The 13,983-nt window shown below is 46.8% G+C and overlaps 2 protein-coding genes across 2 annotated transcripts; one reads left to right on the top strand and one right to left on the bottom strand.

The window, feature by feature from the left end:
* Positions 1-6,179: 6,179 nt before the first annotated feature.
* Positions 6,180-6,927, bottom strand: N7496_007644 (DUF2841 domain-containing protein; the record flags this gene model as incomplete). The annotated part of the gene is made up of 2 exons (XM_056700563.1): positions 6,180-6,385; positions 6,432-6,927. 2 exons carry the CDS (start codon positions 6,925-6,927, stop codon positions 6,180-6,182), a joined length of 702 nt encoding a protein of 233 aa, XP_056552626.1.
* A 4,962-nt stretch (positions 6,928-11,889) lies between these two features.
* On the top strand, positions 11,890-12,453 carry N7496_007645 (uncharacterized protein; the record flags this gene model as incomplete). The annotated part of the gene is made up of 2 exons (XM_056700564.1): positions 11,890-12,114; positions 12,181-12,453. The coding sequence occupies 2 exons, from the start codon at positions 11,890-11,892 to the stop codon at positions 12,451-12,453; spliced, it is 498 nt and encodes a 165-aa protein (XP_056552627.1).
* Positions 12,454-13,983: the final 1,530 nt, after the last annotated feature.

Below are 13,983 nucleotides of genomic sequence, written 5' to 3' on the forward strand. Positions count from 1 at the left end.
CTAAAACCCTAAACCCTAAACCCTAACCCTAAACCCTAATACCCTAAAACCCTAAACCCTGATCGATCTAGAGTCCTATACTACGGCGAAGATAGGCGCCCTAGCCGCCGTACGTATAGGAGAGACACCGGAGGAATATTATTATCACCCGGCTATGCTCCTAATAGATAAAGTTCCGCGGCTATATACTATATATTAACTTAAATCCTAGACAGAGCTTATTAATATTCCAGCGCCACCAGTCTATCATTACGGGCGTCGGATATATAAAGAAGGGCCGGGAGGTACCAGGCAGGATAAGCGGTATATCGGCCGTTCCGCGTACACGCTAGATAGCGTCTATAGCTTTGAAAACGGCCCCGGTCACTCTGTATTCCTCGCGGGTCCCGTAGGACCGGAACCGATAGCCTTCGAGAGCGGCATGGCACCGGAGCTTCGTATAGAGGTAAGCCCGGAGTACCATTAGTGGAGAGTGGCTGACGGCCCCGCTAATATGCTACTAGGACCGTACTATACCCGGATCGAGGGTAAGGGTGTCTAAGCCTTAGTAGGTAAACGGGTAGTGGTTCCTAGCGGCGAAGATCTCCTTTGACGTGTTATAGAACTAGATATATCGAAGGCCGCGCTTCTAGATCGGACTAGACTTAGCGGGTGCGATGGTAAGAGAATCGTGATCCCGCACGAGGGACTGGGGGTAGTGCTCGATATACCACCCGGGTAGAGGACGGCAGGAAGGTACTATAGGGGGTCGTTCGGCGGAGGAAGTAGAGTCCCTAGATGAGCTCTTACCCGAGTCATCCTCGGAGGTTAGTGCGTCGTGAGGTGGTGGGATAGCCGCGTTACTAGTAGTAACCCACTAAGAAAATCGATCGAGGTAGTACCGGCGCTAGCATAGGGTCAGAGGGAGATTATTAGAGGGATAAGAGTAGAAGGAGCTACGGTGGGAGATGACCTCTTTAGCAAGATCGTAAAAGTCCTGCTGGAGATACGCTGGGTCGACGCCCCGAGTCTAATCACGGAGGAATGTATCCCGGGCACCGGCCCAAGTGGACCGCTGGGTGGCGGTCTTAAGATTTTTGGCTGTTAGGATGATCTAAGTATCTAGAAAATGCGAATAGTTATCGTGGGAGACCCGACGTTAGATCTCGGTCCACAACGTAGCTAGACCACTAGGCTAAAGCCGGTAATGTAAGTCCTATATATAAGACGGCCCGGACGTAGCGCCTGTGCGAGTTTCTCGGCTACGAGCGAGGGCGGTTCGCTTAATATGCTCGGCACTAGACGGGAAGTGCTGCGTGGCCGACGAGGGATAGACCGTATGGATAGCGGGTAAGAAGATCTCGTCCGTCCAAACCTGCCAGTCTGCCTTAGGGATCACGAAATGGTCGAGGTTAGGATGAAAGAGGCGGGGGAAGAGGAGATAGACTTTAACGTCCGAGAAACCCGTAAGACGACCGAGTGGAAGATAGGGGACGCGATGGAGAGGCTGTTGCTAACGCCGAAGCCGGCCGTTCGCCGCGAACCACTGTACCCGAATCGGGTCTACGTGGAGGGAGCTTTAGAGGTTGCTTACTTAGGGACGGGCGGCTTTCTAGTGAAGGCCTTCGCGCGCGACTGCTAAGCTCGACGTAAACCCGCTAGTACTGTCGATATTAAGCGTAACACGAAGACTCCCATCGTCGGGGACCGTATCCGATTCTAGGTCGATAGTAGGCGGCTAGAGGGCTTGCTCCTCTCTAACGGAACGTAAGTCAGTAAAGATCTTACGACGCTCGGCTGGGGGAAAAGAGAGTCCTATACAGTCGGATACTAAGTAATCTGTCTATTCGTAGGCGGCTAGAGTAAGTCTGGAGCCGCCTAGCTAGTTATAGTTGATAGGCTGACTGTTTGGGTTGGACCTATAGGGGTTAATGTCTAATGCGAGCTAGTATCGTAGCTATGATGCGTCACGAGTTGATCGATAAGAGCGGTAGCCAAGGTGTCTAGTAGGAGGCTTCCTGATGCGACCGGCGCGGTAGCAAAGTCAGGGTAATCTGCCGTAGGACTAGGAGTAGGATTTGCTGTAGGCTCCTGGGAATCTCTAGGTGGTTCGTCGTCGTTTAATGGGCTAGGTTCGGGGACGAAAAACTCCGGCTCTAGTGGAGAATATAGTCGTTAGTGAATAGTTCTACGGAGTGATAGACGTCCTTCTATCGTTAATTACTAACTAGTAGGATCTAGGTCCAGAGGCCCCCCGGATACCCCTATCGAAGTAGCGCTACCGAGACCCTCGGACCGATTAGGTTTCTCGTTATATACCGGAGGGATAGCGTAAAGGGTATTATATAGGTCGTCTAATTGAGTGGCTACACTATAGTTCTCGAGTGGAGGCGCTGGTATCGCCTGGGGATCGTGGTTGAGAAAGATGTTCAAGAACGTGTCTGGGGTCTCGGTGGCCTCTGCCTAGCGCCTACGACTCCGAAGCCGAGCTACCCGTGCTCGTGTGGCTACTCGTTGAGTGGTATACTTAGTAGATCGGTCAGGCCGGGCTATTTTGGAAGCCTAAACTAATAGGAACTGCTATTGTATAATAATAGAAAGTAACCAGTAACAGATAGAAGTCTAGGCGAGAGCAATTACCGCTATTGTGCGGAATAGACGGGTGCCTCTTTAAATGCGATATATCGCATTTGGATGTGGACCCCTCGACGGCTCACGAGTAAGTCAGAGTAGCGCTAGAGCGCCCTCGTGTAGGAAAGCCCCTAAAGTAGCGGGGTTTGACCTTAAGGACTGTTAGGGCTTAGCGGTTGGATGGATAGCGTCGACTCGCTTCTATATCGTTTTCTAACCCGATAGTTCGTTAATATTATAATCGAGAACCGATGTCGAACCCGAGGAGATTTACCGCTAGTGTGTTAACTGTTGCTGAGAGCGCTTCCGATAGTATTAGTTTACTAGAAGTAACAGCACCGATCTCACGGGTACTTAGCACTGTGGAGCGGCGCGGGGAGAAGCGTACTCGCTCGCCTGGTAGGTTTAACTCCTTTAGCGAGATAATTAGGTCTAATACGTTACCGGATACTAGATCCGACCGATAAAAGTAGCGAAGATAGTAACGTTCCGCTGTAGCTCCGAGGCGCGGAAACCTTAGAATCCGACGAAGACGATAGTCCTGCTGCGTCTACGCCTATAGCGCCTACCCCGATTAGTCGTACGCCGCGATATAGTCTAATCGGTCTAAAGGCTAGTACTCGGTCAGGAGTGAATATAGCGGATGAAGGAAACCCTACGGATAATGTCTCTAGTAAAAGCTTACCCGCTAAGGTAAACTAGATCGAGGTAGTAGATCTCACGAACGTGGGATGAATGTCTCCCCCTCCTTATCTAGTCGAGAGGCTTATGTAGTTAGAAAGCCCGGCCCTAAGGTCGATAGCTAATTTTAGGGCGTTATACGATAAGGGGGATATGCTTACTGCGGATAGATATACACGTATGTAGGAATGGATCGCGACGGCTGAAGTAGCCCACCTAAGTTAGGCACCTGTCTTACGATCGTATAAAGGGTTAAGGAGATCTTTATCGCTTATATTAATAGATCCTCGATTTGTGTATCTTACTGAGAGGACGCCGAGAGAATCTCGCGGGCGCCCTAATGATAGGTCGACGATAAGTAGTAGTCGGCCCCGATAGAGATCTAGCGTCCTAGCCGATCTGACTACCGCCGCCCGGCTAGAGCGTAGTGTAGACTGGGCCTCGGTGATAGATAAGGGATTATCGATAATAAGTAGACCGTCGAGAGAATCCGAGCGGGCTTCACTAGTACTAACTAATATAACGTAGCTAAGCGTCCGATCTATAATCCCCGGATTCGACGTAGATAGCTTAAGGACACGATATAGGGAGCTATTAAGGGATAAAGCGCTAACTAGCCGACGGCCGTAGCCCTATGTAAGGTTTACGGCACCGGTCTTGTAGGCGAATCTTAAGAGAGAGGATAAGCTAATCGACGAGTGTGTCCGATAACTATCTAATAGTCGCCTAAAGCCGCCGGATCCAAAGAAGCGATGACGGGAGCGGGTGCTATGGTCCCGTGAGGAGATTGCGGCCCTAATACGGCTATGGTGCGTCCACGGAAATTCCTAGGCGTGGATTAAGGTAGAGGATGAGAATGCTATAAGACCTGTGTTGTAGCTCCGTACCTAGGTAGACCTAAAAGACAAAGTGCGGAACATTAAGTAATATATACTACGGTACGTTTATTCCGCGGCTAGTATTCGTGGCCGACACTAATCGAGGCATAGACATAGAATCTAACTCCTAATAGAGTTCGGCTAGATTACGCTCGGCCGAGATCGGATTGAGTCGGTTGTAAGGGCGCTGGCTTAGCGATAAAGGATGAATGGAGATCCTGGAGACTTATTACGCGGGAGGGTAGGCCCTGTGGGGCTTGACTAGATCGAGTGGGTCGAAATTAAGTTGAATGGCATAGAGTATATACCCGCGCCTGTCCCTTAGCTAAGGCGGTAGAGAAAACCTAAACCCTAGATCGCGAGTAGGGCTAGGGGGCGTTTTTTAAGCCCCTTGTATCTCCACAAAAAATAAGTATTTCTGTACTAAAACTTATTACTAAGTGCTGCCTGTATCTGTTATTATGAATGAGAAGTTTCAGAGCCTCCCAACATATATTTAGTGAGAAAAAAGGGGTTTGGGATTAGCTTCCCGATTAGGCCAGAAATTGTAACGGGAGTGGTTCTGCGGCTAGGGCGACCGTACATTTCCACAATGAAGAATTATTATTTAACAAAAATTTGACACAAGGTACTTACTCGCTCTATGATACAGATTTGAAATTTATATAGCACTTTACGACGTGGTTGTCGAGAAAAGGGGGAGTTGTGACTGTTATCCCGATTAGGCCAGAAAATGTAACGGAAGAGATATATATTCTGCCGTCCCCACGGGAGTCCAACGGCAAGCTCGATTTTGCCAACTTTAGACAGCTCCCACGTCATCTACAAAGCTTCGATTGGAAAGATAATAGTACCATAAGAATCCTGAAGATTATCTCTATCGAATGATGTTATTTTTATGTTGATCTAACGAACTGGTTTCGGGCTCGATTCGCCTTCTAGAGTTTTCTTGTCGTTTATTTCTTCAAACATGCTCTTTAAATACCATGTCGCTTCTAGATCTATCGGTGGGAGATCAGCCGAGGAGTGCAAAAGCCAAAAGGCTATGGTTAGCTGTCATAACAAGGAGCCGGTCTTCAATGTAATTTGATGCGAGGATAACGTGGGACTACCGCAGTACCGGCTGTACGCAGCTACTAGTCTTTGGAAGAGCCCATCGAGATAGACGGAATGGAAGGACGCATTAATTTTGAGGCAGTCTGGTTCTACTTTCATAAAAAACTGCGTGGCGACAGAACCAGTGAGCGTAACTCAAAAGAGGTTCGATGAGTCTTGGCATCTTTCTCTGTCCCACGTTACAGGTTATAGAAAACCCTATATATGTGCTTGCATTGTATCCCGGGCTAAACATGGTTTTGACATGTATGGAATCTATTATCTGCACTCCTGAGTGTTCGTGCCCTAAGCAATTCAGCTCATAAGACCAAAAACATATTGTCTCACCAAAGCTTCCTCCACTTTCTCATATCGTAATACCATGCATTCAATTCGGTTATACGCTATGGCTTTGGGGTAGTCGTCCTATTCCCGCCGTAGTGCGTTCTGGTGGTCTGGAAACCGAGACAAGGTTCGCGGTTTTGTACTGTTCCGTCTGGGTGAGAGCATTGGCACCTTCAGACCAATACGTGAATTGAGAAATGCAATCGGTATTTCCCATGAACGACGACGTCTCGAGGGGGCCAGGCTCCCACTGCGAGTGTTTGACATGGAAAGGAATAGCATGTTGACCAGAGTAGGAGATTAATTGCCTGTGGTCTTGGCAATTTCCACCTTGGTGCGAGGTGACGCTACCAAAATATGTGAGAGACGTAAGAGAACTGTTCACATTTGGAGCATATATCCAGTCGTTGGTGGAAGGACCAACGGAGTGGGTGCTATTTTGGTCAATAGCAGCACATCCGATGGGTCCAGAACTACTGGCCTTTTTCTCTTGGTCAAAAACATCTAGACATGAAGGCTGTTTGAGCGTCCGCTTGTCTGCGTAGAAAAAATTAGTCTCAATATTGATAATTATGTTGTAAAGGTGTTACCGGTCTGCCTACTGATCAATCGTTCTTCCACTTCTCTTATACTGTACATTTCCTCGAGAAATTGGAGTCTACTTCTTGGTCGAATTTTATCTCGAATAGATCGATCTGCGGCTTTGAGTGTATCCACGGTTATCCCATGGCTCGTGTGCAGCTCGCGGACAATGTGGATAAGAAGTCGGATACGCTCTATGCGGTTAGCTCCAAAAGTGAATCCAATTTGACGCCCTCATACCAGCTTTCTTGAGATGATCTGGCTCGTGGTGGCGCACTTGGGAAGGCCACCAGGGCGGTTTTGTCACCTCTGGATCAAATTGCACTTTTCTTCCTCCGACTGACCTCCGTCCATTGTACGGGTAGTTCACTTGCTTTCTTGGCTCAAGCATCTTGATATACGCCTTGGCAAGGACACGGCAGTTGGCCTGCTGAAGATTCTCGAAAGCTCTCTCATAGACATGGACCATGGCTGCTGGATCTTGCATTGGTAACGAGTCTTCATCGCAGGTAAGACGTTTCGGGAGAGCATTCAAGCTTGTGTCGAGCAGTTCAAGGTCGGGATAGTGAGCTTGAAAGGACTGAGGTTGCCAATAATACAAATCCTTCGTCTGCTTTCGAATTGGCAATCTTTGCCCGGGCTGTGTTGCCACTCTCGTCCTCCGGGACCTCAATAGTGCGTAGGCTTCCAAATCTCCGTATTTAGAGGACCGTTGCTGCGACATCAAGCGGTACATTGTCTTGGAGACTGTGCGGAATAGTGACAATATTATCAGTCCCCCGCTCGTGCACTCGGGTAAAATTTAATAAGCACGTGCTTACTATAGTGACTTTCCAAAGCAGACGTAGCTGAACATTCAGACTGTCATCAACGTCTGCGCTTTGCTCTTTGTCTGGAAACAGTCCGATTGCGTGCTGAGACTGATTCAGGGAACTGACTAATGTTTAGAACGAGAAGACGTAACTGGGCTTCGATATCGTAGTAGTCCTTCGTCGAACACGTGGAGTCAGTCCATTGAGCTGAAGAAAATGCAGCGAGTACTCTAAGCATACAAATGAATACAAGAACCTGAGTGTCCGGAATTCAGCAAAATGGAACAAAAGTATCGCAGGTACTCCGGAAATGAAGAAGTCCATAGGAGATTGCCAAAGCAAGATATATATTTGCTCTGTATTCTAGCCTCTAATTGTGTCACAAAGCATGCGCTTCTTGTAGTTTGATCCAGTATCATCGACGCATCTTCATTTCCAAATCAAGCGCCCTGCGTTCATGTACATACAACAAAGAGGGTAGCTCTACGTACGAAATATGAAATGGTATGCAGGTGTTCACTCTATGATCTCTGCGTGGTAAAAGTAAATCACCAGTGCTTAACAAAGTAGGGTGAATAGGGTAGTGGGAGCAAATCAAGGAATAAAGCTAGTGGCCGGGTCCAATGTCCGCAATGACAGAGCCGCACGCAGAACTCGCAGGGACAAGTTGACGGACTGCCTTGCAGTAAATCCCGTTGGACAAGGTTCCCCACTATCCGACAGGGATCTCTCAGCGCGAACGCATATGCCAGGCTGTCAACGGACGGCTACATGCACCACAGAAGTGAGCGGTGTATGCGGTAAGTAGTCAGTTCACTCATAAAGACAGATCAGCAACATGGACCTCATAAGTGGTTTAAGCATCCTGAGAATCTTAGACCAGGATCAGAGCATGTCGGAAGAATGGAGCTTGGTTCGCGTACCTTTGTTAAGGGAAGGCAACTAGTGGCGGCCGCCACCGTGCTTCACTACAGGGCTATCTGTAGTCAGGACTCTCTGTTATCGCTTCATTTAACCGTTTTTTGTGATGACCTACTACCTAGTTTATCAATGGAAGATCACGCCAAGACAATCGGGCATCGAATGATGCAAGGAGCAAATCCAGTCAGCACAGGCAATCGCAGCTCCTTGATTTCCTTACGAGTTTCTACCCGGCTCGTTTTTTCGCCCGAAGAACAAGACCCTCATCTCCTCTCAGTCACGTAAACTCTCCATGCCACCGACGAGAGATAGAGGCATAAAATCCAGGACAGCAGGAGAGTAATTCTAAATAAGTTTTCCATTAGTAGATTGGTTTCAGGCGCACTCCGATTCACTCGGTTTAGTGCTAGAATTAGCAATCACACAGCGGCATAGGCGCTTCTTGTTATACATCGTTAGCTTTCTTTGAATGGGCACGGTCCAGAATTAAATGGTGGGCTAACCGTTCATGCTGAGAGCTTGCATCTCACAGTAACCCTACTTCGATGCAGTTCATGTATTCTCTTCCTTTATTTTTTCAACGTCCAGCTTACTTCTTATTTTACACAAGCGCATAAAGGAGACAGATGACATGAACCATGATGCCACCATAGGTTTACTTGTGAGCTTTGGCCACGCGTACTGATCGTGAGGTCAATGCGCCACTTCCTTGTAGATCCGTTCTAGACTTCGCTGAGCGCGCCTCATCTGGCGGCTCCTTGATTGTGGGTCGTACCACAGAGCAAACACTGTTGTAGGGCAAAGTATCCACGCCCTTCAGTTGCACCGACCGCTTTCGCTAGTGATCCGGTTCGACTCAAACAGACTCGGAGCAGTCCCAATCTGCACGAACCCTGTTCGATCACTTAGGTGTACGCACTGATGACATTCCATCGCCTCCTGAATAGTCTGCAGCTTTGTTTAATTCGATGTTGGCTATACTTCCGTGTCCGTCTTCCTTGGGATATATACGTCATGGCCTACTACAGGACTAGGTGCATTCATTCTTTAATCTGCTTTTCTTTTGAAAAATGTATAATGCACCTACCTGGCTTCAATTGCGGATGCTTTCATCCACATTGTCTTAAAACCTCCAGCTGTCCACCATTTTCGACCACTTGCCTTGGGCTAAATCAGTCTCCTGTTTGAAGTTGGACCCAGTTAGCTGGTGTCGATATAGGCACCCGGCGATCGTGCCGTTGCCCCGGGAGTCATGCTTCTGCTCTGCTAACTTGAACTATGACTTACACTTACATCTTGCCTAGGCCAAGCCCATGCCTTGTCGATCTCGTGGAAATTCTCTAGCGGTCGGCACCGTATTCCAACTTTTAACACAGGTCCTGTCAGGTGCTCAAGAAAAAGATGATTGCCGATTCCGCCTCATAGCCCTCACGGTGCCCAACAAAAGCAGGATAGGCAATTTAGTGGATTATCGTGGAAACAGAAGTCGGTACCATGAGCAGTTCTCATTCCCAAATTACCACGGTACTTGTGTATCTTACCGTAAGACATTCCATTATACTTTCTCGGAGGCACGAGCCATGTAAGGAAGGTGTGGCCCGTTCAGTCACCGTGGAATGTTGCTTTAGTTCACGCATAAACGGCGCCTCCTCTGCGGCTTTTGGCACATGATTCTATGTGTACATTCCTTCCCCAGATGACAGGTGAAATGAGTCTTCGCTCTCTAGCGAGAAGATTTTGGGATCTTTACAACAATCAGTAAAATAACGCCGACAGATCATTATGGTTTTGTGTCTTACCGCGATCTCCTGATCCTCGCATTTTCCTGGCAATGAGACCAGAAATATGCTCTGCGGGCGAACTCTCCACGGTCCGAAGGCCATGATTTGGAGTTTCTGACGCGAGGTTAAGGGGGCGCACAGAACACTAGGGGCAAATGACAGTGCAGAAAATTAGAATACTATACATCTGGCTACTATGGAATGGGATTCACCTAGCAGACATGGCGGACACTTAGGCGTTGCTTAGGCGTTACTTAGACTCCGGTGTCTGAGAAGCATCGCGCTTAAATCTTCCAAAAGAAACGCTGAAGCGTTCTGGCTGAACAATTCTAGATAGTGAAGTTGAGTTTTTCACTCCGTTATTGTAAGCCTAGAAGATTCAAGTACCGTAGAATGGAGATTAAATCAAATCAAGTGCTGCCAGGTGGAGGTTTGCAGAGAATTTCTTGTACGCCGACCGAAGTTAGCTTATATTCGATATCTGATCGACTGGGTCTCAAATTATTCCGCACATCGGCTACTTTGATCCTCTGCAATGGTTCGCCTACGGTGCTTAGCTGACTATATATCACTGGGCAATTCTTCAAATAAAACCACATGCCATTTTTTTTTACGTCAATGTGACTCACATAATTATCTTTATTTTTGCATAAGGATGAGCGACGTACCATATTTTCCGGCTGAAATTCGAGTAGCTCCTTTACAACAACAGCTTATTTCTATGGGAAACATTACTTACGCATTAGCAAGCTCCTTTCAAGGTCATTCAAGACGACCTAGATTTTTCTCACCCTGATGCATGCCTATTAGCGCGTGTTATTGGCTGACAAACTCAGCCCTGGGTCAGCTGCGTCATATCGCGGTAGGTATTTTGAATTGATCTATTGAAATTGTCTTTTTGTAGCTCACGTGTGACCAATTGATGTAACGCGTACTTGTATATTGTCAGGGTGATACCCGCCGAATGGAGCCGCAAGTCCTCAGAAGACTTCTGGACAGAAACTAAACAGTTACCATGCAGCCTTGAAAAGTGAATGTATGAATTTATGGTTTCATTTACTGTGTTGCATCACTAAAGTGACGTCTGATTGTCAGCAAGTCGGGACTGAATTCAGCTTCGTACAATTCCGTGAATTCCAAGCTACGTGCGGGAACAGGACCGGTCCGCCAACGGCTTCGACCCACCCGGAATTCAGCTCCACCAATGGACTATTTCGATATATTGACACTTATTTCATAGACCTGTGCCTAGACCTGTGTGAAGGCCTTAATCAGTCAACACCGGGCCAGACTAACGTCCTTTGTGCGCAGTCTCTACCCCAAGGGCTTCAGCGGTTAACCGAATATATTGGAACCTTAATCATGGTCGCACATTACCCTCATTCCTATGGATACTAGGTTGAGGTCCACCCAGTCTACAGAGGACATGTAAGAATGAGAGCGACCTCATGATGGCTATAGCTTCCAAAGTGTACTCCTTTGTTAAATCAATGTGTTAAATTCTTGCAAGTTGAGTTTGCTCATACCATATTATATTGAAATTATTTTGCAGCTTGAACTCAATTAATTTCAGCATATGGGTATGCGGGCAATCTGGGAGAGCATATTTGAAAATAAATATATTCATTCATATTCGTCGCGAATCCACTAACATGGGTCGCCGTTTGCGAAAAGTGGCGAAATAGTACTAAATTACGCATGTAAGAAAGTGTTCGAGGAAGCCACGAACCTATATCTGAGGTAAATATGAGATGCGCAGACATAGCTAGGAAGGATTTTGCATTCTTTCAATGTTTTTAAAGCTTGAGCTTGGGCAAGGCGGCGTGATTCTTCGTCTGGATTCCATAGTCAGCATAACCATAGGTCGCTCAGGTTCCTTGTGTTCCATGGCTTTTCAATAGAGAAAACTTGATTGCAAAACTAGAAGAAAGTGAGAACAAGTTAGTAGGTAGAATCTCTTCATGTAACTGTCACATCGGGTCATCTATACTGACGTCTACAAGTCGCGCTTTCATGCTCTTAAACAGCACATACAGAAGATATAAACTCGGCAACCACCCTCCGATTATCCAACTACTTTTCGTCTGATCAGTCATTAGAGAACACTCTGGACACACAGCTACTTTCTTACTTTATTGGCTTCCATAAAGAAACTCTCACAGGACACTTTACAAATTACCCAACATGAGTCTTCCAACCTCGATTTCTGGCATTGAAAGCGGCGAGTTGAACGCGCTATATTATGCTAGGCGTAATGGCACCCTAGCGAGACTTGTCGCTCAAAAAGCCGGTCCAGAAGACCCTAAAAACCCGAAGTATAAGGTGGAAAGAATTGAACTGAAGAGCGAGGTCGTGGATACAGCGATTCCACATATCAGCACTGTTGCATATACTCAGGGCGGGAAGCAGGTGGGTTAAAATTTTCTCGCTTTCTGAATCATTGATAATTTGTTTACTAATTCCCACTGGCAATAGGTCCGTATCTACTACATTGGTTACAGCGACAAGGGCAACAAATTCCAACTCAAGGAGCTTTGCCAGACTGATAACGGTCCATGGTTTGATGGGGCTCTCAATCATAAGAAACACTATATTTCCAAGGATTCTCGGATCAGTGCTGTTGTCGCAGAGCAGCAGAAGCACCTCAACGTTTTCTATCTTGATGAAGATGAAACTTTAAATGTTGCTTGGGTGACTTTAGGCCAAGAGGCATGGTCGAACCGTGAGGTTTACGACGGCAAATTTTGATGCTGTTTATCTACATGATCTTGAGATGAGGGAGATTCCAGTCCTTCATTTCAGGATAATATGTTATCAAGAGCCTTAATATGGGTTTTTCCCTTGAGTAGCTTAGGTTTTCCCCATACTGTCTGCGAATGCAAAGGCCCTATAAAATTATTTAATACCTCCGGAGTCCGTCTTGTTTTATCTCCATACCGCACTTGTCGGAAATTCTGTAGGTGGACTTTGGATTGACTTTGTGCTTCCGCCGCCAAGGCCAACTACTTGCTTTGGTCAGCACCCACTGCTCAATCGCTCTAATCAGTGACACCAGAATTTGCAACAGCACGTTCGACCTACGCAGGATCGCTCCAGACGGTTGTGGATGCGGATGAGCCGTGTTTTGTTCTTGTCTGGGCTTGACAGCCGGCACCGGTCACGAGGTACAGTTGAGTTGAGTTAAACGGCGAAGGCTCGTGGCATATCGAGGAATTTTATTTATAGATATGCTTCTATGTGTTCGTTAATCTACGGCTATAGCATGTGTTTCGAGTTGACTAAGCCTTGAATAACTCAACTTCCGATCTAGGTAGAGGCAAGATGAGTTTCGTTCTTTCCTCCACCCAACTTCTCATCCAAGATTGGCTTCCGCCACCCCTCAGATTATTGCGTACTTGCCAGAGAAGATCGCTATTTTATACTATCTCAACTTGCTCGGGCAGTTTATTAATTTGGTTTATTATGTAGTCGCTGAAAAGGAGATGAAATTTGAAGGTTTATTGTAATGAGAGGGGTATATGAGGATTTTCTGAGATACCTAGGCATACAACACCGGTAATCGCTCAAAAATGGAGCTCTCCCCAGGGGATTGGTCACCACAGACTAATATCGGCGGCAGGGAGATATAGTAGCTAATGCCCTACGCGAGAAGGGTTTCAATTTAATTGAGAAGATTCAATTACTCTACTGAACATAGATCGCGTAGAGCCTCGATATCAAAGTTCCCAGGGCTTCTTTGCAGATTCATTCTAACACAAAACCCTAAGTTCTTGTGGAAGAAAGCTGAGTTGAGCAAAAGATAAGCTAGAAGAAGTACCACTCATGTATTACTGAAACCGACCTATGATTGGAGAGTATGGGTAGTCAACCCTGAAAGGCTGGGTCAGTGATCTGTCATAAGCTTAGTTTGTAGTTATATGACGGTTTCCGGGATTCCCTATATTCAGCCTCTGCTCAGCGAGCTGGTGAAATGGTTCTGTGGCAATGGTCTGGAAGGTGCTAGATACTAGAAATGGAAGAATAACTGGTTGACGAAAAACTCAATGCAGTGGCTATGTGGACACGTCCTAATAGCAGCTTGTTTCAGGTTAGTCTTGGCCATCCTCCCGCGTCTAGTTCCAAAAAAGACAAGCAAAATCGAATCGTAAAATATGGACAATGAAATTAATTGGTTAGTTGACAACGACAACGCACGGACAATTTGCGTGTAATGGCGGGACAGGTCCCTGCTGTCCACCCTACATGGTTTTGCTTTTTAAATACGCCATAGGTGTAAGA

Source organism: Penicillium cataractarum (genome assembly GCF_028827025.1).
Source record: "Penicillium cataractarum strain IBT 29864 chromosome Unknown utg000007l, whole genome shotgun sequence".
In the NCBI taxonomy this organism is placed as follows: domain Eukaryota; kingdom Fungi; phylum Ascomycota; class Eurotiomycetes; order Eurotiales; family Aspergillaceae; genus Penicillium; species Penicillium cataractarum.